Source organism: Vidua chalybeata, chromosome 21 (genome assembly GCF_026979565.1).
Source record: "Vidua chalybeata isolate OUT-0048 chromosome 21, bVidCha1 merged haplotype, whole genome shotgun sequence".
NCBI lineage: Eukaryota > Metazoa > Chordata > Aves > Passeriformes > Viduidae > Vidua > Vidua chalybeata.
Window position 1 is genome coordinate 5,752,318 of NC_071550.1, and position 25,725 is coordinate 5,778,042.

The following is a 25,725-nucleotide window of genomic DNA, read 5'->3' on the forward strand; positions in this document are numbered from 1 at the left end:
ACTAAAGAGGAAATCCCCACCATAACCAATTAAAATGTAGTTTATTGGTTTCTCCCCCAGCACTTCTGGGATTTTTAAAGTGTTAAACACGAACAATTACAGATCTTTCAAAAAATGATTCGTTTAGAAAACTTTCATGACAAATACTGCCAGTGACCACATCACATAGCATATAAATAGTATAAAAAAGAGAGAAAAATAAAAACAAAGTTTATTTTTGTTCCCCTAAGAACCATTTAGTAGAATCAATCGGACGCGAGAGAGCACATGGACTTTAGAGACTTGAAATACAAAAGATCTGATTTTCCAGACGGTGTAGAGGAATTTGATGAAGAAGATCTCCAGCTGCTCCTAAGTTGGCTAAAGTCAAAGTCAGGATTTCACACACCCCCAGAACTCATATGGCATTTGCACCAAGATCCCAAATGAAGTGATACTGATTTCTTTCAAATTTAGATTGTTTTGGCTCAGTCCTGGGTGGTTATACTCAGGATGAGAAAATCAGGGTAAGAGGAGTAAAGCAACATTAGCATTGCACTCACAAAAAATGGTAAGGATCAGGGAGTATATAAGAATCAAGTATAAAAAACCAAACCAAACTCATAATTTCTGGTATAAAATTGTTACAAACACTGTGGTTGTGCAGGAGATTATCTCTCATGAGTGTAGAGCCCAGGCACCTCAGTTATTTTCAGCATCACACCAACAGTATAAAAAAAAATTTTTAAAAATCCCCCGCATGATCTCTCCAACAGAGAAACTGAATGAGAAGTGAAGCACGAAGAGAGCTCTTAAAAAAATTAACACACTCAACAAACCTCTGGCAGGTTTTAAGAGCTGAAACCATCATGACCTGACAGGAAGAAAAGGATCTTTTCCATTATATGGAAAACCACCTGGTTTTGGGGCTCAGTTTATGATGTAACACTAACCTCCAGCACCAAGCCAGTACTGCTGATACCCCGCATTTTGATCAGATCCCAACATTTTATTTTCTCATTCTGCAATAAAAAAATCTCCCAATAGTGACCCTGAAATGCCATCCAGTTTTCTAAATCAATATGGCTTTTGAAACAAAGCTCCTTTTGTGTGCTTAAAAAAGGTGCAAGAAAAGCATTGCTCTCAGAGAAGAGAGCGAGTGTGGCTGGGGGAGCCCAGAAAAACACTCTCCCTAAAAACGTTGTCGTAGGAAGACTTGAGGAACTGGACGTAGTTCTGCATGCTGCGGTTGGTGCTCTCCGACTGCTCCAGCCGATCCCGCAGGTCCTGGAGGCAGCTTTCGTATCGGCGCTCTGCCTGCACAGGGGAGCACAAAACAGGCTGAAAGGCAGCAACATTCATCACGTTCATGTTAAACTCTTCCCCCAAAGTGCTGAGGAGAGCCAGAATTAGCACAGCAGGAGATGACATTACCATAGATGGTGCTGTGATATTTATAATTTCTGCTCGTTCCCAACTCCATTCAGCAACCCGCTGATAAAAGCAGGAGACAATGTGGCTTATCAGTTGGGCTTTTAAAATGTATTAGCTGTAGTTACCGGGAATGAAACACACCCTTTTCTGAAAAGCAACTTGACCTGATCCATCAGCTAACACAATTCCAAGTAAAACTAAAGCAAGGAAGCAAGGTAATAGGACAGGACAAAAGAAGAAATCCTTCCATCTAGAAGAGGAATTGCACTCTCTCTGATATAGGGGAAATGAAGTTGAAATCTGTCCATGATACGTGGTGCAAATCTACTTTGAACACAAGGAAAGTCTGATTATTTTCTTACACACACTTAACTTTACACCAGGTTCATTCACATCACTGTATTCTGACTTGCCTATCACTTACTACACAATCCTGAATTGGAGACAGCAGACATGTCCTACATCACACATCATGGACACACACAACAGCACATCACATTCAGGCACACCTCCGCATGACTTCAGCAGCACATCCACAGGATGATTTATGGAATCCAATTGTTGCCAAGGCACCACAAGTACAGCAAGAATAATCCCCACAAGCCACTCACATCCTCTTTGCTCCGATGCAACTGGTTCAGCTCTGTTTTATTCCTGCTCAGCTGGGTCTCCAAATCCAACACCTTGGACTGGGCTGCCCTTTCTCTGGAGACTGCTCGTTCTCGAGCTTGTTCCACCTACACAGAACAACAACTTTGTTAAAAAGATGTCTGTGGAAGAATGTTTTTTTCCCTATTCATTGCCCACAAAAGCCCTTTAAAGTTTAACTGACACATTCTCAATATAAACAGCAGCTCAGTGTTGTGCTTTTCTCTGTTACAAACCGAGTTCAGTTCTTCAACAGTGCTGACAAATAGCACCAGCATATTACTTGTATTTCACTGAACATGATGATTTTAATGGGTTTGGTCATAAGCTGAGAAGATACTTTCAGCATTCTCACTGTTCCTCTTTCACAACCTGGGTAGCTTTGGGTGAATTCACAAACATGAGGAATTACTCACTTGTCTTTTGGCATCCTCAATGGCCATCTCCAGCTGACGTGCCAGGGAGCTGCACTCGCGGCTCTTCTCCTCCAGCCGCAGCTGACACTGGTGGATCGACTCCTCACGTTTTGCTATGACCTGAAGGAATTCTATGTTCTGGGCACTCGTGGACTCTAGTTTTCTAGTTTAAGACAATAAGGGAAGGAAACCTATTCATTTTAAATTGAGTGTGTTTCATTCTGCCTTTTGTCAGGTCCTGATTCCTCTGGTAATAGATTCTATTCCCACTTGAAAGGTGAGAGCCCCAGGAAAGACTTCTCCAGTCCTCAAATCAAAATTTCAAATACTGAAGGACCTACACCCATCTTCCTGCATTTTCTGGGACACTGTCACTAAAAGAAATGTATAAACATAGGTAAAAATAAAGTAATATCTAGTAACCTCAGAATTGCCAGGCTAGATTGGAGAAGTAGCTGGTTTCTTTGCTGTCTAAGCCATCATCCTGTCTAACAATATTCACAACAGGTGCTGCTGCAAAAGCATATAACTCTCAGTGGACAGCTACTGATGAGAGAACCTTGTGGGATAAGCAAATGCACAGAATCCTGGAGGCATGTGGGGAACTGGAACAAGACTGAAGCTGTTTCAATCCCCTGTGAAAACAATAAAAATGGAAGGTTAAAAAAGCAAGAGAGCCCAGTATTTCTAACCTTTCTAGCTCCTCCACCTTCAAGATGAGTTGCTTTTTCTCCTCTTGGGCAGACTGATATCTGTCTCTTGTCATCTCCATTTTGTCCCCCTGGAGGTCAATCTAAAAATTACAGGAATTAATTACTTCACAGAGTTGGGTGTCCAACCACCTAAAACATATGCAGCTCTCAGAAGGAAATGTTCCATTCATAACTTCTGGAGAGCTTCAGAAAGGGAACCATGGACAGAAAAGAACTAAACATCCATTTTGCTGATGCTTCCAGTTACAGTCTGGGAAGGTGTAGGAAAAGTCATCTGTACTGCAAAAGAAAAGCCAGGCCCATAAATTCCTGCATGTAGAGCAGCAGCTACAAGCCAAGCACACACACAACAACAGCAGCCACAAACATGCCAGCAGCCCACAACAGCATCAGAGCCTGAAACACCCGGGAGGTTCATAATTCCAAACCAAGCAGACTAAAGTGGTCAGACAGAGATCATGTGCTGTCGTGAGGCTCAGCTGTAAATGTCATCCGTGTCTGAAATTGTCCTGCAATACCTTCACAGTCTTTCTGGGACCAAAAAACAGAAACTGGGAAAACAACCTGAAATTGGAGTGACAAAATGGTTGGGCCAGCACTGTCACCAGAAAACTACAGGAGGGAAAGCTGACAAGAGGATGAGGTAACAGAAACAAGGGCTGGCATTATCAAGTGCTGCCATGGCTGCTAACAAGTCCCAGAAAGATTCTGCACCAAAGGATGAGAAACCTTTCAAATATTAAGGAATGCTACCAGCAAAGCCGCTAACTTCTTGCACAAAGACATGGCACACACCTTTATTTTGCAGTGCACGTTTAATCTTTTCGGAAAGAGACGAGAACAGAGACGAAGTTTGAACCTTGCTGTGATTAGAAATTCATTCTGCTTTCACAGTTGAGGTTTGCACTGGTATGGGTGGTTTATCCCAGTCCCTTACCAGCTGACGGAGATCTGCAATCATGGCACACAGGTCCGTGTTCTTCTTCTCGAAACACATGAGCCGTTGATGGCACTCGGCCAGCTGTGTCTCAGTGTACTTCAGGATCTCAGGCAGCTTTTCCAGTTGAGAAAGCTGCTTCTGGAACTTCTCACGAGTCTGTAATCAAAGAAGAGAACATGAGGAACTTTCAAATGTTTGTAAGATCAAGACAAAAAAATTTCTCAACTTCAATGAAGCTTTGTTAGTCCACAACCATGACAACATTGTGTGGATATTTGGCCAGTGCTGGAGTTCAAAGCCTAAGGTCTTTTCTTGCTCCAAAAATTTTTCACTTAGGATCTGGAATTCCCTATGGATGATGTAAGAATAAGTATTTTGGATTGTGGGTTTGAATCTTACTAGAAATACAAGCTCTGCTTCTGAGGTCAGCTGTTCCACATCAGATAATGGTGTAACCTACCTAATCCATTGGTCAAAGCCATTAATTCTGCAGCAAAGGACACACAAAATAATTTCTACACCTCTGAAGAATGCCATATAGTTAGAAAGAAGCTGCTAAATGTTCTTTCTGCAAAACTTATATTTCCTATTCACAGCTGTTTTTCACTAGATTCAGAACACTAATACCCATGAATGTCTACAACATGTCTTTAGAGGGATAGTTACCTCTTCAATCTCCTTGTTCATTTCATCCCTTATTGACTGGTTCTCTGCTTCACACTTCTCCAGTCTTGCTGCCATCTCATCTGCTTCCTTTTGGGCCATCTGTGCCTGGACATTCAAAAAAAGACCCCAGACTTCATCTGTTATAAACAGTTTTCAACACATGTTTGCAATGCCTTAGAGTAATTGAAACTGCCCCAGTTGGCAATAGAATAAGGCATTACAGAATAAGCCACAGTGGAAGGAGAAAACACCTTTGTGCAAGGGCTGAAGGTTCTGAGACCCACCTGTGCCATGTAGTTTTCAATCAACCCTTCGTAGCTCCTGACAGAGTTCTGGAGATGTTGCAATTCCATCTGTGCTTGGTTCAGCTTGTCCTCCGTTGAAATCAGAGCAGCCTGAAAAAAAGAAAACACTTTCCACTGAGTGCTTGGAAGTATCTGCCATGTGAACTGTCTAATGTTGCCTAGACTAAGAAAATACAGTTTTGTCCATGCAAGTTGCCAAAACTTTCCAGACTTCAATAGAGTGCCAAATTTGCATCAGCAGAGCAAAGAGGTCTGGGAAGGAAAAAAATATGTAAGTCACCCACAAGATCACTCATGGTAAAGGACAACAGTAGAAATGCGCCTTTTTTTTTTTTTTTTTTTTTCCTGGAGATTACTATTCTCTCTGTATGAGGTACAACAGCTGTTTGTTCTCTGGTCAGTAGCATGAAGGTGTAAGGGCAAGATTTAAGATCCCAGCTAGATGAAACAGTAGTTGGAGATACTCCTAGCCAAAACATGGAAGAAACACAGTTCTCCCAGTATGTACACTTCCTCTGTCTCCTCCCAGCACACTGGCACTGTCTCAGTCAGGTTATATGAAGTGGTTTAAACTGTATAGGAAAAATGTGTGAAATTTGACTCTGTCCTCAGTGGCCAAGCAAGTTGTTATAATTCCCCCCCTCTTTTCCTCCTAGCATTTCATCTTCAAACCCTTAGAGTCACTGACCTTTAGTCTTTCATTGTCTTTCTTTAAAGCACCGTTCTCTCCAGTCATTTTCTGTACTTTATCTGCCAAAGCTTCATTTTCGTCCCTTGTCTGTTCCTGGATCCTTGCCAGTTGTTCTGCCAGGTCTGCAACACGGCTGCCACACAGAAAGAAAATTAATCCTTAAGTGACAAGAAGAGTAAGGCTCCTACCCTTTGAAAACTAGCTTCAGACACATGGCTTTTCCCTATCCTTTCATCTTCCTTCTCCAGTCACGTATGCACACCTCTCTGTTAACAGTGTTTGACTATTTCAATCTTTTTATACTTTCTGGAAATTCACTGGAGTTGTCCCCCTGGAGCTCAAATGAACTGTCTCAAAGATGCACAGGATAAAGATATGCCTCTCTCAGCTCATACCTACTTACTTTTCCCTGCAGCAACACCTGAACTGCAGTGATACCAACATATTTATTTACCTTCACAACAAAACTGACATCAACTATACTACTTATCTCTTTTCATATCTTCCATTCTAGTTATTCAAAAAGATCTCAAAACTAAAATAATCTTAATTCAAAACATTACAAAATTGCAAAAGAACAGTTTTAAGAGTCAGCAAAGCTTAAAGAGTCTGCCTTTGCTGTGGCAAGTCAGCAGCAGAAGTCATGTGTCTCTCTCCACCTCTTCAAACTTTGCTCTAGCCCTTAGGCAGTGTTGGTTCTGCTTGGTTATTTACAAACAATCCAATTAAAATATTAATTTCAATGCTATTATTCAATTAAATTATCCTTGAACTTTGAACTCATCCCCACTCATGCTTATTTCTCTGCACTGATTTAACTCTAACCTGTTCAGTGTAACGACTTCCAGTTCAAGGTCATCCTTCTCCTTCATTGCTTTGCTGCAGCGACTCTTCCAGGACTCGAGATTGCCCTGGGCCTCAGCAACAGTGCTTTCCTGTCAGACAAGGGAAATATAAGAGGGAAAAAAGTAAGGGAGAAGACAAAATCATCACTGGTGTGAGATATGCAGCCAATACACAAAGATGCCCTTAACTTAGGACATGCAGTGAATACAGTGACAGCTGAGCAAACTGGATTTGTTCTAAACTTGGCATAAATGGGCCATGGCATCAAGACAGAAATAAATTTCATTAGTCAAGAGAAAAGACTCTCCCCAGGGCTGTTACTAGAAGTCAACAATTTAAAAGCATGACCTCAAACTAGGCCTCTCCTGTTTCAGCAGGTACCTTTTCTGCTAGCTGGGCAGTCAGTTTCTGCACATACTCCTCACTCCGCTCCGCCCGCTCTTTCTGTGCACGGACCGCTTTCTTCAGGGCCTCCTTATCGCTCTCTGCCTTGCACTTCAGGTCTTGCAGCTGCTCCAGAAGAAGATCCATCTCTTCCTTAGTCTGATTTTCACTGACTTCCAGATTCTGCGGAGGAACAAAACCCACCACATGGATTAATGCCCATATTACACCTGCAAATCCAAAGCAGCAACTAATTTCCTAGAAATGGTGATGAGAACCAGGCACAAATCCCCGGTGTTCAGCCTGGAGGTATTTGCAGTCAGGCTTCACCTACACAATCCTGTGTAAATGCTGAAAGAGATGGCAGCATGACATCTTCGTTTTCTTCCAAGAGTCTTCCCTTCTTCTTTCATAAGATGCTTCCTAAAATACTGATTTCTCTCCTGACCAAAATAAATACGGTTTCAACAATCTTTTGATCTACCTGAGAAAAATCTTTTTATTGATGAAATGTTTGCTATAATAATGTTGCTTTATGCAACTCTTACTAGAACAGATTAAAGCTCCTCTAAACTATTAACACATTTATGTTCCTTGTAACATCATCCCAACATATGCTAAATATAAAAGTCTAATCAAAATAAACCAGAGGAACTTTCTCCTCCTCATTAATACTGGAGAACAGATGAACGAGGGTGATCAAACTGGCACAGCATTTTTCCAAAAAAGCAAATTAAATAGTTTTCAGTTTGTCTTGATGCTTGACTAAACCAAAGCCATCTTTTCAATAATTATGGAGTAACTAACTTAGGAAAAAGAAAATCTAATTAATGCACATAGACCTTAAGGCTAAGATTTTGCTTCATGCCTCAAAAGTGAAAAGATTTCTCTTTTCTTACTTAATTTGTAAATCACGCTGTGTGTTAATGCCATAAACATCACCAGCCAATATTTCACTCAACCAGACACTTTAAGAAGCTTCTGCTACTCCCCTTGTGAGCGAATTCAGTCCATGGGAGCAAAGGAAGAGACAATCCCCAGGGAGCAGTGCAGACATACCCGCAACTTTGTGGCCAGACGGCTGTTCTCAGCTTCTCTGTTCTGCAGCTGGGCTTGTAAATGGGCTTTCACAGACTCCAAGGATCTGGCGAGTTCAAATGCTTTCTTTGCCTGTTCCTAGATAAGCAGGAACAAGACAAACATGTTTTTACTCAACAAGCTAATAGAAGGAACACTTTATAATATGCAGTAGTAATCTCAGATTTCTTCATGGAATGATCTCTAGCCACCTCCAGATGGATCCTCACAGCTCTTCTAGTCCAACAAAAAGGCAATAAATGAGCAGCCATTTATTTTACAACACATGTGAATGGCTGGCCTGAAAGGTATATTCTAGAGCAAAATATCCTTCATATCTGATCTCTTCCACTGCATTCCCCCTTTACTTCCTAAACTAAGGAACAGATTAGAATTTGCCATTGGGAACAAACAGGACCTTAAACAGAATGGCAATTCAGTGCCCAAGCAAAGAGAATTCTACCTATCCATCCTTGTCACAGGTGTCTTATTAGCAGAATATGGAACCTACAATGGTGTGGGTATTGCTATCTGCTTAGTTTTATAAGCACGCCAGTCATCTGATCTCAAAACAGCAGTCTGCAAACAAACTCATCTTTTGGACTGCCTGTGGTTTTACAGAACTGGAAAGCAGAAAACAGAGGGAAAAACAGAAAAACAAAATTACCTTTTCTGCCACTATCTGAAGTGTGAGGGTTTCCACTTCCTTTTCTTTTCCCTGAAGCCTGATCTGAAGTTGCTGGAAAAACAAACAGTACGCAGACGTTCAGGAACAAACACCTTTAGGATGGCAGGTAGAAGGCAAGAGGTGTAACTGCCTCCCTGTCAAGACCAACTATCTGTGGCACGGTCTGTCATCTGCAACAGCAGCATCCTCATTCCCAGAAAAACAGGATGCATTCTACTCAAGCAGGAAGCAAAAGGGATACACATACATTTGTGCCACAAGGCACAGGATATCCAGTCAGGACCATATACACTCCACAGACTGAAAAGGGCATTTACCTATGTCTCACAGCAAGTTTTGTAGCTTCTGCAAATGCAAGAACTCTTGTCTCAGTTTACAGAGAAGGAAATTAACAAAAAATGGCACAAGGTAACTCATTCAGTGACAGAGCCCAATACACAGAATTATTCCCATTCTAAGCCCCCATATTTCAAAGGCAATGAAAATCTACCCACTTTTAAATGCAGGTTGTTAACCAGAGGAGCAATGTAGTGGCTCTGATTACCACAAAAGCTCAAATAATTATTTTATTGACCTAAAAGGCACTAGAGTAAGATTTGACAGCAGAATATAAGACAAAGAAGGGCATGTAGTTTTAGATCTTTCTGCTGCATCATTAAAAAATGAGAAATTGTGGTTTGCTTACCATGTTCTCTGCATCTGAGTCAGCCAGCCTTTTCAGCAGCATTGCTTGCCGATCCACTACCTTCTGGGTATCTTTCTACAAAATAAATGCATGAGAAAAATTGTTAACTAAAAAGTCAATTTTATACAGGTTCTTTAAATGGAACTGGGAAAATCAACTATTTCCTCCCAGTTGCAGCAGCAATTCTTAGAAGATATACAGAAACATCGCATTCGCTAAATATTTCACATATCATTACCCATCTTAGAAAGCTCTTCCACTTCCCAGTCAAAGATTAAAATAAAAAGCATGATGGCAATGTAAGATCATTCTGAACTCTCCCACTATGCAGGGAAAGTCGTGTGGAAGAATTCAGACCATTTATCCAACCTCACTGATGGCCAAGGTAACCACCAGCCTGCTTTTGCTGAAATGGAATATAAATTACAGAAAAAACATAAATTTTGTTTTCCTATTGCTCTTATGAACAATAGAGAATGGCTCTGTACATGCAATACAGAATTGTTTCCAATTTCTCTGTTGTTGCCCTCAGAGCCTACAAAATCAAAGTTCTGAATATCCATAGGCTCCCATTAGCTGAGGCCATATCAAGTCCTCAGACTCCAGCAATCCAAGTGCAGCAGCAGTGTTTGAGACCAGCAGGGTCAGCAGATCCAGCCATATCCAGAGGAGACAGCTGGCAACACAGCAGGGCCTGAACCTTTTAATGCAAAGACTTAGAGGCTCTATCATCCTCAGAGCAGAAAAGCCAGTCTTACTCTATGAATTAGGCAGAGATAAAGAAAAAAATCCAAATAAAAACTATCCAACATTTATGGGTTGACAGGGTCTACTGCAGGGCTGGGAAAAAGTGTTGAAAGATTTCAAACTCAAAATTCCCTTCCAGCCCACGAGACAACACAGCCTCCTGTAATCAGCCAGGTTCCATACCCAGCAGTTCTCACCTCCCGAGACTGATGCTCTGCAAGAAGCTCTCGGAGTGTCCGGTTGGTTTCTTCAAAGGTGCTCAGTTTCTGGAGCAGAAGCTCTTTTTGTCTTGTAAGAGCATTTATATCTGTGCTGCTCATCTGTTTCTCCTGAAGGAAAAACAGTAAACAAACAAATAAAGAAACAAAAATAAACAAAGGAATGAGGAAAAACAAAACACAGCAACTCAAACAAAACACACAAAACATAAACAAAAGGATGTAATCTTTCACTTCTGTGCAGAAGGTAACTGGAAGTAAATACCCCACTTTAAAACCAAACCAGCAAACATCTTAAGGATGTTAAATCCCTCCACTTTTCCTTAGGTTTTGCTGGATTAACAACTACAATATTACTTTTTTAAGACAGCCATGTAACAAGATAACGTAGTGAAGGCAAGAACAAAAAGGACACCTACAATGTTGAGTCTCCCAATGGTATTTTTCAGAGCATTGATCTGTCTGGCAGCTGCTGCTCCATGCCTTTCTGCTTCATTCAACTTGGTCATCAAACATTCCTTCTCCTGCTGCAAGCACTCCTTCTGTAGCCTGCAAGGAGAATTCAGCCATCAGAGAAACAAGAAGTTTTGGTAGCTGTACCAGCCACTATTGATATAGAGTTAATTGGGTTAAAATTCATAAAAAGCTCAAATCAGAGGATAAAAAGCTTTAAATGAAAACTGCTTAAGATTTACCCTCTTTCAGTGTGAAAGCTGTTTTGAGAAAAGGCAGTAAAAGGCAGTAAGCAGACACCAGGAGCTTGCTAAGATCACAGGTATGAAATTTAGAGGGGACAAAACAGGCATATACTAAAAGTGAACACACTGCTAAAGCCAAAACACAATGCTGTGCTTTTCCTGGGCACTTATGCCACACCAGAAATAAGACTCCAAATGGCCAAACAAAAAACAGAAGAGCACACCACAATATGCAGCTCAATGTTTTTAGCCAGCACTTGTAATCTCAGAAGCATTCACAGAGTTTTCTGAAAAAGGAATACAAAGTATTAACTTCCAAGTGATATTTCTTAAGGAAAATTAAAACTAACTCTCCTAAAACACTAACGTCCCCCTGGAGACACAAATTTCACTAATTCTTTAGATACAAAGCAGATGCAAGAATGTCAGACTTGCAGACCTTCAGGATCACTAAGAAAAAAGCCCACGGTTCAGTCCTCTCAGGGGCTGTCACTCCTGGTTCTGTATGATTTTTATAAATGTAAAAAATTCTCCTCTAGCTTTCAGCCCCATGTTTATTCATTTATTGTTCTATCAATATCATCACAATTCAAGCAAAATCCCTTAATCTTCAAAATACTAATTGCAGAGCCAGGCTGACCCTCCACACAAGCCAACTGCTCTCAGGTTCCTCTCAAAGGAGGGATTTTTTTTCCATTCCAAAAATCATGTTAGAGCTTTTCTCTGCAGCTATTGCAATCTGGAGCCCCCTTCTAAAAGGTGACAAAAAATCCAAATGCATCCGTTCTTCAGCAGCAGCTATAACCTCAAATCACGTCAGCAATAAAGGAGGGAGGTGCCTGTGAATGTCACTAGTGCAGGAACAGTGAGAAGCGACGCTTTCTTACATAGTCAGGTCCTTCTCCTCCTTTATGCGCTCAATGTTGCGCCGGAGCCGCGTGTTCTCATGCTCTGTTTCTACCAGCTCTTGTGTCATCTCATTCAGCTCTTCCTTCCGCTCCTCCAGGAGACGCTTTGTGATTTCCTCCTGTTCCTCCATTTGCTGCATCTTGACCTGAAGATATTGGAATAAAACTTAAACCAGGGGCTTTGGAAGTGATACACAGAATCCACATCCCAAATCAGTGAACCATTCATAGTCAATTAAGTTACTGAAAGTATAAAAAAAAATGAAGCATCTCCTCCCAGGTAACAAGTGATAGGACACGAGGGAACGGCCTCAGGCTGTGTCAGGGGATGTCCAGGCTGGACATCAGGAGGAATTTCTTTATGGAAAGCGTTGTCAAGTATTGGAAAGGGCTGCCCAAGGAGATGGTGGAGTCACCATCCCTGGAGGTGTTCAAGGAACAACTGGACATGGCACTCAGTGCTCTGGTTTATTTAACAAAGTGATGATGGATTAAAGTTTGGATTCAGTGATCCTGAATGTCTTTTCCAACCTTTAACAAATCCAAGTGCCTGCACTTTTGGCACACCAACCCCCTGCAGTGCTACAGGCTGGGGGCAGAGTGGCTGGACAGTGGCCAGGCAGAAAAGGACCTAGGGGTACTGGTCGACAGCCAACTGAACATGAGCCAGCAGTGTGCCCTGGTGGCCAAGAAGGCCAATGGCATCCTGGCCTGTATCAGGAATAGTGTGGCCAGCAGAACCAGGGAAGTCATTCTTCCCCAATGGCACTGGTGAGGCTGCACCTGGAGTGCTGTGTCCAGTTCTGGGCCCCTCAGTTTAGGAAGGACGTTGAGATGCTCAAACACAAGGCTGGTGAAGGGCCTGGAACACAAGCCCTATGAAGAACAACTGAGGGAGCTGGGGTTGTTTAGCCTGGAGAAAAGGAGACTCAGGGGTGACCTCATCACTCGCTACAACTCCCTGAAAGGTGGGTGTAGCCAGGTGGGGGTTGGTCTCTTCTCCCAGGCAACCACTGACAGAAGAGAGGACACAGTCTCAAGCTGCACCAGGGGAAGTTTAGGTTAGACATCAGGAAACAATTTTTCACTGAAAGAGTGATTGGGCATTGGATAGTCTGCCCAGGGAGGTGCTGGATTCACCATCCCTGGATGTGTTTTAAAAAAGCCTGGACGTGGCACTCGATGCCATGGTTTAGTTGATGAGGAGGTGTTAAGGTCATAGGTTGGACTTGATGATCTCAGAGGTCTTTCCAACCTAGTTCATCCTTGATTCTTAATGATTCTGTGGTTCTAAAGTTGATTTTTGCTTTATAATAATGCAAGTAATTCCATTAAATTTTGTAGCATAAATAAAATGGAAAATACTTGATGTAAGAATCTACTTGACTCAAATCCTATTCTTGTTCACTGATTTGATATCCATGTAGTTTTGAGTAAAATAATAATACAGAATTTCCTACTCTGAGTGTTAACTCAATGTTAAAAATGCAGTTTATGCCCATCATGACGCATCTTATGAGAGTTTGGAACATCTCCCATGTATTTTTTAAGTAGTGTCAAGTAAATAAGAACCTATTTATCTGGAAAACACAACATCACTGGGTTGCACATTTTTGAAACTGAATCAGAAGAAACAATATCATTCAATAAGGGGATTTTTTGACAATAAAACATCAATGCATTGTATTCTTCCCTTCTGGAGTCATCAGTTTTCAGATTTTGGGCTTGACCAGGAGAGATTATGTGGAAACTAAAGCACAGCAATACCTTATTAAATTAATAATATTTTGAAATGTTTCATAATGTGGCTTAGTGAATTTCTCACCAGGATAGTTCAACTACTCTAAACAATTCAGATTGATTTTCAAGCAAGCTACCAACAGCCTGGGTAGCCTTCCATTGCACCAAGACCTGCCTCCAGCCCCCTCTTGTCAAAGGATCAGCTACAAAGCCCCAGTCAGCAGGTCTTTCCACTGTCTCCTCACCTCTTTCTTCAGTGTTCCCACCATATTCATCAGGCTGTCTATCTTCTTTTCATATTTGTTAATTTTGCAGCAAGTGGGATCATCGTCATCCGTGGAGAGGTCACTGAGGTGCAGTACTGACTGCATCCTGTCAGACTCACCGTTACGTGTAGCTTCCAGGCGTTCACTTGATTCCTGCCAGGGAATAAAGGGTATAATTTTTTTAGTATAACATTATAAATAGCATTCTAACATTGCCAAAAAAAAACCAAACACTGGGTCACATCACTGCAGCAAGGCTAGGAAAGAAAAAAAACATTGTTTACAAACAGCTCTTCTGTTTCCATCTGGGGAAGGTCAAGAATGCAGAAAGACTACAATGAAAAAGAAGAAAAACTAATCAAAGCTCAAATCCTCATCTAGGAAGTGCCAGGAATACAACAGGCAAAACTATTGAACCATGAGAAAGAAAATATGATGCAATGCTACACAAATGCTCCATGCTTTGGAAGACATTGAGACCAGCAGTCCCTTGCTGAGCCTCCAGATGAGATCTTGAAGTGCACCAGTAAATTACAATAAAATAAATAAATGTGTCTAGCTTCTCGAGACAGAAAGGCATGGCCACAAGCTGTTCATGAATTCTCAGTTTTTCTACATTAAAAAGTGAAAAAGATTTACAGAAGACACTTCAAATAGATGGCAGGGGACAGTAGCCTTCTTTCAGATCTGCCCAACTCTCTCACTACACAACTGCTCTCTTCCTCTTTGGCTAAACCTCAAAGTTTGTTTTAAAGAGCAAAACCAGCTGTACCTCCCATTTCAAGATGGTATCACGAGTACTTGTTTTGCCTGGGGGTATCCAAGGGGCCTTAGTTTTCACCCGCACGGTGCGCACACCATCCCCTTTAGATTTCTGTTTGTGCTTTTGCTAAAGAAAGAGAAAATAAAATCAATTACAGACCCTTAAAGAACCATTTCCAATTTTTAGTGCTGCAAAACTAAATGAAAGATCATTCATACAGAACTATCAGTAGTGCTTCAAAGGATGCATCAGGTGAGATGAGGTAGCAGCCATCAAAGGAAGCTGACACCAGCTAGAAGGAAAGGTTATTGCACACTCAGCTGACAGGATGGCTGGATGTAGGACCTGACAGATCCCTGGGAGATCCCTTCTCCATCCCAAATTCACCTCGCAAAAAAGCAGCTATATCATTTGATACCATGATAGATTTTGGAAAGCCCTGGAAGTGTTTTCCCTACTCTGTAGTCAACTAGAAGTTCCACATTTATTTGTATTGAACTTGAGCTGCTCTAACTCAAGGAGAGTTAAAGTGTTTTTGCACAATTCAAACCTTAGAGAAAAAGCAGATGCTGTAAACATTCCCTACTGGCAATTAATTCATAGGACTCATTATTTTCACTGTCATTTCATCCCATTATGAAATTTGCCACTAGCAACAAACACAGAATTAATAGAAGACTTAGAACAGGATGTCTGTAGATAAGGAAGAATGAAATAGCAACTTCCATCAACTTTTTAGAACAACTTTCCATAAATATCCAGTAACAAAAGAGGATTCAGCCCCATATATAGCTAGAACCACAGCTTCAGTTTTGCCTTGTGCCTCCTGTGGATAAGGCTGGGAAGAGATCTTCTTGGGTGCAGAGCTCAGTGGACAGAGAATGTCCTTAACGTCAGAAGATGGTCTGAATCAAGATTCTTTTTCTAAGCACATTTCTTTTAATGCAATCAAGATGCTACTTGAAATACCTAAGTGCTCCTCTCCTCAAAGCTTTCGTCCAAAAACAGATATGAAGCCAAATACAAAACATTATCAGGACACAGACCAAGAAATAAAAGGGAAAAAATCCTCCAAATGATATCACATTGGAAGCAACATTTCTCACATGAGCATGAAAGCAATTCAAAACCATCTTTCAACAAATCAACATAGCAAATGTGCCACTGCAAATTCACCACTGAATACAAAATGAAGTCTCACAGCTCTAATACAACAGTAGAACAGACCTGGAAGATTCTGTGATGCTTCTAGGGCCATTCACCTTCTCTGCAGCTCTTACAAGCAACCATGTACACACTCCTACCTGGCATTTTGCAGGTGTGATTTTCTGCCCCTTTTTAATATGGACATGGACAGGGGTGTTTTCATCCACATGGACGTGCAAAGGGGGAGATGAGGAACGGTTCTTCATGGCTGTTCTCCCACAAATGGGAAAGGAAAATACAATGAAGGGAAACCTGTGAATAAGGAAACTGGAAATAACAACATTTCCTTCAGTGTTCAGAGAGAAACAGTGGCCAGCCTTGGTTAACATTTGAGCTTTTTATCAGTAGCATCTGCCATTTTGAACTTCACACTATTCTTCTGTAAAGCCAGGAATAACACAAATAATTCCTCTGCTTCCAGTATTTTCTGCTTTTAACGTGGTTACTGAAGATCAAACACAGCTGGATCAATAGCAGGTGTCTGTAAGAATCATTGAAGTTCAAAGTCTTACAGCAACTGAGCAAATCAAGGGTTCCCATAACTAACAAAATCTGATTACAAAGAGAAATTTGAAGCAGGGAGAAGAGGAGAATTAATTGAACAGTTAAGAAAAACCATGAGGAAATCATCAGACCAATCCATCCTAGAACCCTGAACCTGTATGCTCCTTCCTATGTGCTTAATGTTGAGCATCTTTTTAAAGCAGAAATCCTTAAAAGCCATTGCATCACAGCATTTTTTTAATCGCCACAGAAATACATAACCATAATCTGACACAACACAATAAAGCCTAGAGACACAAGGTTCAGGTCATCAGCTTGGAGCCTCAGTTGATGTAAAGGCATAACGCAATTGCAAATCTTACACAAAGTCACCAGCAGCACTAATCTGATTCTGGCAGAAAGGATATTGTCAGCCTAGGTAAAGTTACTTACAGTTGCTTTCAAGCTTTTGACACAAGCTTTCTTGGACACAGTCTTGGGTGTAGAGGAACGTTCATCATTGACAGAGGAGATACACCTGGTACAGAAATAATAAAATGATTTAGAGGAAAAGGTGCCAATTTCTGAGCATCCTCTTCCTTTTGATTTAAGAGAATATCAAGGCTCAAACACATCAAGTGCAAGAACCCAAACAATAAAAGTCGGTGTGCCCTAGTTTTCTCTATAAAGCACAGGATGAGGGAAGGACAGACTATAATTCCTAATATACTGACAGTGGAAATTGCTTTAAACAGTGGAAATGTTTTGTACAATTACACGATGCCATCATTCACTTACAAACTTTCAAATTCGAGCTGCAATTTTTAAGGATCACAGCAGCACTTCCTTTACTTCAGGAAGAGGACAGGCACTGACAGAGCCTGAGTCACCACGAGTAACAACCAAACGTCACTGTGCCTCCCTTAGCAACAAGGCTCACTCGTAAGCGTTAATTCCTCCTGCAATCTCTGCAGGTTTTCCATAGAATCTGTGGTCACCTCAGACTGGCAGAGACGCGGTCTGTGGGCCGTGAGCTGCTCGCAGCCCTGAGCAAGGCAGGCCTTCAGCCAGCAGGGCCCGGCAGCTCCCAACGCCCGCCCGCACCGCGCCGTTATCCCGAGCCCGAGGGCTGCCGCTGGCCTGCCAGCAGGAAGGAGCCCGAAAGGCCGGGAAGAAGGAATAATTCCCGGGGATCGGACTTCACCCACACGGTGAGGGGACACACAAACGGTGAGGAGACACCCTCCAAGGCAAGGGAACGCCCACACGGTGAGGGGACACCCCACAGGGCGAGCCCCCCCCCCCGCCCCGCCCTGCCCTGCCCGCCGCAGGCCCGGCGCTCTCACCAGGAACGCGGGTTCCGCAGCCACTTCAGCTCCCCATCAGCGCGGCAAGTGGTGCAGGGACGGCCGTGGGCCGAGTTCTGACCACCTTGCCCGCACAAGGGACAGGAGGAGCGGCCGCAGGTTCCCGGCCGCCGTCGCCGGCGCGCCGCCCGCGGCTCCACCATTGGGTGATTCGAACGGTCCTGAGCGCTGGTAACCGCCCCCGGTAACCGCCCGCAGCTCCTTGCGGCCGGCACGAGCGGCCCCGGGGCCCCGGGCAGCCCCGGCCGCGCAGACCGCGGAGCGGCGGCTCATCCGTACAGAAATGGGGAGGTCTGAAAAGAGGATGAAATAACTCGATTAATAAGTAAATTTTCTTGGCGTTGCCTTTGCGTTTTACCGTCTTAAAGGTGATACCAGAATTGTGTACACAGCCACTTTTGCTGTAAACTGTTAAGCAGAACTGTGCAGTTCTGGCCGTCCCCAACACAAGGACATGGAAATGTTGGAGGAGACCACGAAGTTGATAAGGGGACTGGAGCACCTTCCCTATGAAGACAGACTGAGAGAGTTGGGGCTGTTCAGCCTTGAAAAGAGAAAGGTTGTGGGGAAACCTGAGCACCTTCCAGGATCTGAAGGGGGCTACAGGAAAGACAGAGAGGGACTCCTCATCAGGAACTGTAGTAATAGAACGAGGTGAAAATTGAAAGAGGGGAAATTTATATTAGATATTAGGGAGAAATTCTTCCCTGTGAGGGTGGCAAGACACTGGCACAAGTTGCCCAGGGGGGCTGTGGATGCCCCAATCCTGGCAGTGCTCAAAGCCAGGTCGGATAAGTCCTTGAGCACCTGTCTAGTGGAAGGTGTCCCACCCATGGCAGGGAAGGTTGGGAGTAAATTATCTTTAAGGCCCATTCCAATCCCTTAACAATCTAAGACTCCATAAAAGGTGATAAAAAATCCTGAAACAATCTTTATTTAATGTAATATTATTGGCATGTTAGTGTTATGGATATTCATCTTGAGAGGACTGATTCACGTAGCACAGCACAGCAAGTGAAATCACTGAGCCCTTGGTGCTTCAGATCCTCATGAAAATCTCTTCCTCCCTCTCAGGTTGAGGTGGATGCTGAAATTATCATCAAGAGTTTCTTCAACCTCCTGTTTATGCATGCTCAATATAATTCTTTAAAAGAACATTGCCTGATGATACTGTGGAACACAAGTTTCAGTACAGAACAGTTTAAAGAAATACAAGTCAGAGCAGCCACGCAGCCATTTGTACTGTAAACATTTTCTTTCTCCCTTCAATGTCAGATCATAACTGAATTTGGAATTAGTCCTCCATTCAGAAAAACCCCAAACGTCTATCACCACTGTTGTTATAACCTCCCTGAACACACACTGGGCAAGCACTTGTATTACAGACCAACTTCAGCTGCACCTGAAATATCACAACAAATCAGATTCCCTGAAACCTGCCTGTTCTTCCAGAGAAACAGAACTTGAGCAGAGTGGTAATTAAGGATACTTGGGCTGTGCAGAGGATCACTCACATTTGAACCTGCATTGTCTCTTGCTATGACAAATATGGTTTCTGCAGCTAGAGAGGGACTTTGACAATGGGCACTGGCTTCCCACTGACAGAGAACAGGGTTACCTGGGATATTACAAAAAAATTCTCCCCTGTGAGGATGGGGAGGCACTGGCACAGCTTGCCCAAAGAAGCTGTGGCTGTCCCATCCCTAGAAGTGTTCAAGGTCAGGTTGGACAGGGCTTGGAGCAACCTGATCTAATGGAAGGTGTCCCTGCCTATGGCAGGGGTTGGAAAAAGATGGTTTTTAAGGTCCCTTCCAACCCAAACCATTCTATGATTCTACCCAGCACAGCTCAGAAGACTTAGCTGCAGGTACAGCTCCTAATCTGACTGCCACATCAGCAAATCCTTTGTTACTCTTGCATGACAGAAACATCTAGAGATCCCCTGGCCATGCAAATGGCTCTTAATCCTTCTTTTCCTAAAACAAGAACAAACTGATCTTCAGGGATATTCCAGAGAGATCTCATGCAAGACAAGTCTTTCCAATAACTGCTCTGCATTTATGAATTCAGTGTAGGCCATGTTCTTTGGGTGTAAAGGGTAAGGTAAGAACTCAGATCTCACAAAGGGGACAGAATAAAGCCAGCCTTTATCCTTGCAGACCGTACAGAATCAAATCCTGAGAGAACCGTTTACATGGAAGAGTGAAAGCAGATGCCTTGCTAAGCGCAGCCTCGCTGCTGTCAGAGGAAGGGTGTCTTCTCCAGCACTGCAGATTCCTCCAGTTCCCTTAGCACTAGGTTTACAAGATTCTATTGCAGGAAATATTGTCACTTAAAAACCAGTATCCAGTGTCTCAGTCAGGAAAACACTTCAGGTGACATGGATGAGAAGCAGAAGACAGCCTGAGGCAGAACCTGGTCAGGCCTACCACATCTGACACAGCCATAACACCAGCCAAGAGCATCTTGCTTTTAGAGTCGCCTGCTCTGAGGATCTCTCGTCTGAAAGAAGCCTTTTTGCTGCATTCTCCAGTTCAAAGCATCTCCTTTCCAGCAGCATCCAAAATCCCTTTCTTTTCCCTGTCCCCATCCTTCTACAAACACCCAGCTGGGCCGTTCTCTCACAGTGACTTGATGTTCTGAACGGGGTGGTCTCTGTCCCCACATGTCAGTCCATTAGGTGTGACCAGTCAACTCTAAAAATAAAAGCCATTTCTTCTGAAGTTTTCACCATGCAAGTACTTCAGGGAGGCAGCTGCAGCTGGCATCAGATTGCAACTCCAGTTTTTTCAATGACTTCTTCCATGCGCTGGTACCAAGGTTGAATATTGGTGTGAACCATCATGTCATCAAAGGCTTCCAGCCCTTCCATGACCCGGAGCACCCCGTACACTGCCTGTGCAGAGCAGAGAGGTGAGAACAACACTGAAAAAGCAGCGGAGAACAGCTTAGGGTACAACAAGTGTCCTAACAGCCAAGCCAGTATGGCTCTTCTTCTGTCCTGCCATCTGAGCCATCCTTCTGATTAGCAAGGAGGAGTGAATGGCAGAAAGGTAATTAAGAATATGCATGTTTTTCCATGAGGAAACAGTAAGGAAGGATCAGGATCTATGTGCAGCTATGGGGAAGTACCCACCATGTGAGAACTGTATTACTGCACAAAGGACAGTGTATCTCATGTACTGCCTGTACTTGTATTAACCGTTTTATAGAGATGAGCAGCAGGATAATTTGTGATCCACCTGACAATAGCCACAGGGATTAAGCCCTTACCAGGTCAGCGAGGTTTGGCTGGTTCCCGCCCATGAACAGTCGATTTTTGCCAACAGCTTTCACCCACTCGTTAACTGCTTCATACAAATCTTCTCGGACATCATCTCGAAGCTGGTGTCTGCATAAAGAGAAGAATCAGTTTGAAGACACAAGTTTGTTTCTTTCCTTAACCTTCTAGCACCTCTCATCTTATGGGCTGGTCTTGGTTTGCAAGTAAGGGCAGTATTTCAGAGTGAAGGGGCAGTCAGTAATTAAATAGTGGATGAGTAAAGGGGCTCAGTACCTCCAGTTACAGAAGTACAGTTGTTACTCATACAGGATTAAATGGCTCAGTTTAAAACTCTGAGGTTCTGCCCTTTGACAGCTGGAGTTCACAGCTAAGGAGGTGCTATTTCTCCTCTTGTGGACTTGGTGCTTAGTGATACCAACCTTTTCTTCAGCCTCTTGCTTACGAAGAACATGGCAACAGCCCCCACGTATTTGGCAAAGAGACCTTCCAAGGTGCCAAACTTCCCCTCACGGACAATGTAATCAAAAGATGCCAAGGCTTCTTTGGGGGTGCGGTAAACATTGGGGGAGATGAGGTGAACAAGCCAATCATCTGCCCATTTTCTCCACTTCATTTCTTCCCTACGAGCAGTCAAAAGAAAGTTTTCAGTGAACGAGATTAATACCGATAGAAAGGCTACAGGAGGCAGGATCACAGTTGCCCTAGCCAGAGATCCTTGCAAGGTCAAACACTCTTACCCAGGTACTCTGCTGACCTCTCTAAAATGCACTCAGCATCGTTATCTCTGGCAAGGCTCCTCCAATCTCAAACTGAATTTAAGACTAAGATAGAGTATTAAGTTCTCTGCCCAATATGAGAAATAAAGCAGGAAGGGAAACTTTCCCTCAAAAGCATTCCTCTGTGGCACAAAGGAAAGGCCAAGAAGGAAAGTCAAGGTAGCTGAAGGCCTGTGTGACCATGGTGGTGGTAACTAGGCTAACAGCTTTGTTTTAAATTATCTAACAAACACAGCAATCCAACTAATGAGGCTTGAAACACTGACAGGAGTGTGACAAGCCTTGTCAGCCCTAGTGGGATTTTACATCTACATCAACCCTGAGTACATATGGAGCAGGCTGTGACCTTACTTGGAGAGCTCAGAAACTGAAGAGCACTTACACTCTCACTTCTTTGACAGGATAGACTCTCTTGGTCTCCTTCTCATCCAACATGAGCCAGTATTTATTCTCATACTCAAGCACCTCCTTGCCTTGCTCAGTCACCGTTTTAACAGCTGGATAAAAGGACACGATTTCTTCTAAGCTATTCCTCCTGTGAAAAGAAACACACTTAGCACTGATCTGGCTCTTACAAAAAAGGAGCAAGAGCAAAGGCCAGATTGAAAGATTCACACTATAAAATGTATTATTCCAAAAGTAAGTACACAATGTTCCAGATTCTATTTGGAAAAAAAAGTGACTGGAACAGCTACTTGCAAATAACTATTATTAGTGCACATACCTTTGTCTGTGGCAGAACAGAAATTTCTGCAGGCATAAAACTTCCTACCATTCTCAAACAGACCTAAAGGACAGGCCATAGGCACAGCAATGCCATTTCATTCTAGATATTATAACTGGCTAATTGTAAGCTCAGTTCCAGGACTAACACTAGTCCATATTTAAGTAGGTTTTGTGCAGACAGAATCTCACAGATGAGAAAGTGCTTTCTGGAAGGTACAAGCTTTGCTTTACATCACACACATCACAACATATATAGGCACCACCCATATTATCACAGCCAGGCTCAGGTCACCCAGAGCTTCAGAGCCTGAGGTCAGCAAGAGACTTATGGCACACTCAGAGTCTTCTAAATCTCTACTTAACCTGGGCCCTCCACATTCAGCTCTTCTCTCATCACCCTGTTTTCTTACCTGGAAACAAGATAGGTCTTTATTGCACTGATTATCACCGAGGAGTCGTTCAATTGCTGAAAAACAGGATTAAAGCAACCATTTAAAAGAAACAGGTTAAATTGAAAAGGAAATTCTTCAAAACCTTTTCCCCTGCATGCTGAGGCTCCAAGTCAGGGAGACTTACCAGAGGGCTCCCAGCATTGGCTAGCAGGATGGGCACCTTTCTGTAGGAAGAGAATTTGATCTCTTTCCTCATGATTGGGTTCACTTCTACAATTTCATAGGGTAGTCCATGATAATCAAGAAAAGCTCGGACTTTGCTGCAGAAGGGACACGTTTTATACTGGTAGAGAGTGAGCTGCAGGCTCCCTGCAGGCAGCTGGGGAAGAAAGAGAACAGAAGGTTCCATTTCCTGCTAAAAACATAAACACTACCTTCCTTCCACCCTTATTTCTGTCCTGAATGTTCTGACATTCAGTGTCAACACCTGATCATGAGCCTATCTTGGCTATCAGATGCTTTCTTTAAATGGCATCAAATATTTAAATATTAACCATCCATTGGGACCAATAACCTGTTTCTCTACATATCTATTTAATGTGCTGGAAACTCCTATTCACAGCAGTTAAATCCAGACAGTTTACCCCTTTATGGTTTCTATTCTGAAAAACTGAATTTTATAAAAAACACAACCATTTACAGTAATATTCAAATAAACAAAAATAATGGCTTTATAAGACAATCCCGGCCCCACAACAGCCTCTTTTGACGCCACAAGGTGGGGAGAGCAGAGTTTGCATTTGATTTTAAGCACGTGTCTGCCCAAATTCACATTCCTGGGATTAACCAACCTGGGCAAAAGTGGAACAAGGCAAGGAAAACCGGAACATCAGTTACGGGATGTTTCGCAAAGCTGCTACACCTCAGCAGCCTGACAGGCCGTGCCAATCATTCCTCACACATTAAAGAACAAATGCAGCCACCCCGCTTTGTTGCTCATTTACAATTTACTGCGTTACACAACCCTGAGAGAGTGCTGCGAAAAAGCTACAACAAAAAAAGCTCCACACCCCCAAGGAAGCCCTCACTGACAGCTCCTCAAGGAATGCTCTGCCAGGGGCCTCCCAGACCTTTTTAAGCTCTTCCCTCACTCAAACCGGGGCAGAAGGAGCCGCTCGGCCCGCGGGGAGCCGCTGTCCCCGGGGGCTCTCTGCCGCCGCAGCGGGGTCCCCGCAGGCCTCGGGGAGGGCACGGCGGGGATCAGGGGAGCCGGCGTTACCTCAGCGGCCGAGTGCTCCCGCAGGCGCTGCCGCGCCGCCAGGCACAGCCCGGCGCTGCCGCCCAGCGCGAAGGCAGCGCCCAGCACCAGGCGGCCGCCGCCGCTGCTGCCTCCCCATCCCGCCGCGGCGCCGAAGGCTCGTCCCGGGGCCCGCAGCCGCCAGGCTGGCGGCAACAGCAGCGCTCCGACCCGCCAGACACGGCCGGCACCCGCCATCTTCAGCTGAGGGCGGGCGGAGAGCGGCCGCTCCGCCCCGGGCACCGCGGCACCGCCCCGGCACGGCCGCGGCTCGGGGGTCGGGCATGGCAGCACCGCACCCCGCTGAGGGCACGCCCCGCACGGGACACTCGACACGGGGCGGACCCGCTGCCCTGGAATTATCAAATCTGAGAATACACCAGGGTCTAAAGTGGGAGGAAAAGAATAAGTTAAAAGGGTGAGGGAACTGGGCCTGTTCAGCCGCGAGAAAAGGCAGCTGAGGGGATTTAATCGATGTCTGTCGGTGTCTGCAGAGAGGGGGCACAGAATGGATCAGGCCGTGGTGCCGAGCAATAGAACAAGAGGAAAAGGTGCACCGAAAGTTCCACCTGAACATGAGGAAAAACTTCCTTCCTGTGCAGTGACCGAGCCCTGAACAGGTTGCCCAGAGAGGGTCTGGAGTCTTCCTCACTGGGGATATTCCAGAACTGTCTGGACACAATTCTGTGCTGTGAGCGCTGGGGTGGCCCTGCTTGAGCAGGAAGGTGAGACCAGGTGACCCACTGTGATCCTTTCCAACCTGATCCCTTCTGCCCAGTGGGGCTGTGGAGTCTGAGCAGCACATACCCACAATGCAAGTGCACATCTCCACACCGAGATGTTTTATTAACATGTGGTTACATCCATTAATTACACTTACATTCAATTTCCCTATTTGGGGTGAAACACGAGCCTGACTCTGCAGCAGGGTTATTACCCACAGGAAGGAGAGGTGGCTGCAATGTTAAGTGAGGACACGACCTTTTCTTTTGTCTTTGTCCCAAATACCCAGTTAGTAACAGAATAATTGATCTCAGGAGCACTGCTTGAATCAATGTTCTAATTGTGGGTTATTTTCATCCTAGTATCTTCTCTCCCGGGAATGAAAACACCACACAGCGATGAGATCTCCTCATCAAGGTGACTGAGGTGTGGCTGATACCAGGCCAAAGACACGGAAGGGCAAAGTGAATCGTGCTTGTTGCTTTAGGGAAGGAATGTGAAGGTGACCTGAGGCTGGTTCAAGCCGCTTAGTGGACGAAGCAGAGCTGGAGACAGGGCTGGAGTTGGGAGTTCAGCAGCAAAGCCCTAGCCGGGACGTGATGGCCCGCACGGACAGAATGCAGATTTATCCCTACGAAGCATCACTTGTGTTGGGAAAGA

General features: G+C 43.9%; 2 protein-coding genes and 1 long non-coding RNA gene across 5 annotated transcripts; 1 reads left to right on the forward strand and 2 right to left on the reverse strand.

Moving 5' to 3' along the window:
* Positions 1-177: 177 nt before the first annotated feature.
* On the reverse strand, positions 178-18,038 carry ODF2 (outer dense fiber of sperm tails 2). 3 transcript variants are annotated; one of them, XM_053962062.1, is made up of 19 exons: positions 16,117-16,239; positions 14,822-14,938; positions 14,029-14,202; positions 12,023-12,189; positions 10,857-10,986; positions 10,417-10,548; positions 9,473-9,547; positions 8,767-8,838; positions 8,082-8,198; positions 7,020-7,205; positions 6,618-6,727; positions 5,790-5,925; positions 5,081-5,191; positions 4,797-4,901; positions 4,128-4,286; positions 3,170-3,270; positions 2,478-2,640; positions 2,025-2,150; positions 178-1,296 (listed from the first exon to the last, which is right to left on the reverse strand). In XM_053962062.1, the coding sequence occupies exons 1-19, from the start codon at positions 16,222-16,224 to the stop codon at positions 1,123-1,125; spliced, it is 2,463 nt and encodes an 820-aa protein (XP_053818037.1). In that variant the 5' UTR covers positions 16,225-16,239; the 3' UTR covers positions 178-1,122. The 3 variants fall into 3 exon arrangements, with proteins under 3 accessions (XP_053818037.1, XP_053818036.1, XP_053818038.1); XM_053962061.1 differs by lacking the exons at positions 178-1,296; positions 2,025-2,150; positions 2,478-2,640; ... (1 more) ...; positions 14,822-14,938; positions 16,117-16,239 and adding exons at positions 16,955-17,039; positions 17,848-18,038 and having other exon boundaries at positions 3,987-4,286; XM_053962063.1 differs by lacking the exons at positions 178-1,296; positions 2,025-2,150; positions 2,478-2,640; positions 3,170-3,270; positions 14,029-14,202 and having other exon boundaries at positions 3,987-4,286; positions 14,879-14,938; positions 16,117-16,224.
* On the forward strand, positions 17,304-19,023 carry LOC128798493 (uncharacterized). Its single transcript, XR_008434435.1, has 2 exons — positions 17,304-17,731; positions 18,943-19,023. It is a non-coding gene; the product is annotated as an uncharacterized LOC128798493 (long non-coding RNA).
* Positions 18,780-24,545, reverse strand: PTGES2 (prostaglandin E synthase 2). Its single transcript, XM_053962064.1, has 7 exons — positions 24,325-24,545; positions 23,230-23,424; positions 23,064-23,119; positions 22,310-22,462; positions 21,571-21,771; positions 21,142-21,259; positions 18,780-20,764 (listed from the first exon to the last, which is right to left on the reverse strand). Exons 1-7 carry the CDS (start codon positions 24,538-24,540, stop codon positions 20,636-20,638), a joined length of 1,068 nt encoding a protein of 355 aa, XP_053818039.1. The 5' UTR covers positions 24,541-24,545; the 3' UTR covers positions 18,780-20,635.
* Positions 24,546-25,725: the final 1,180 nt, after the last annotated feature.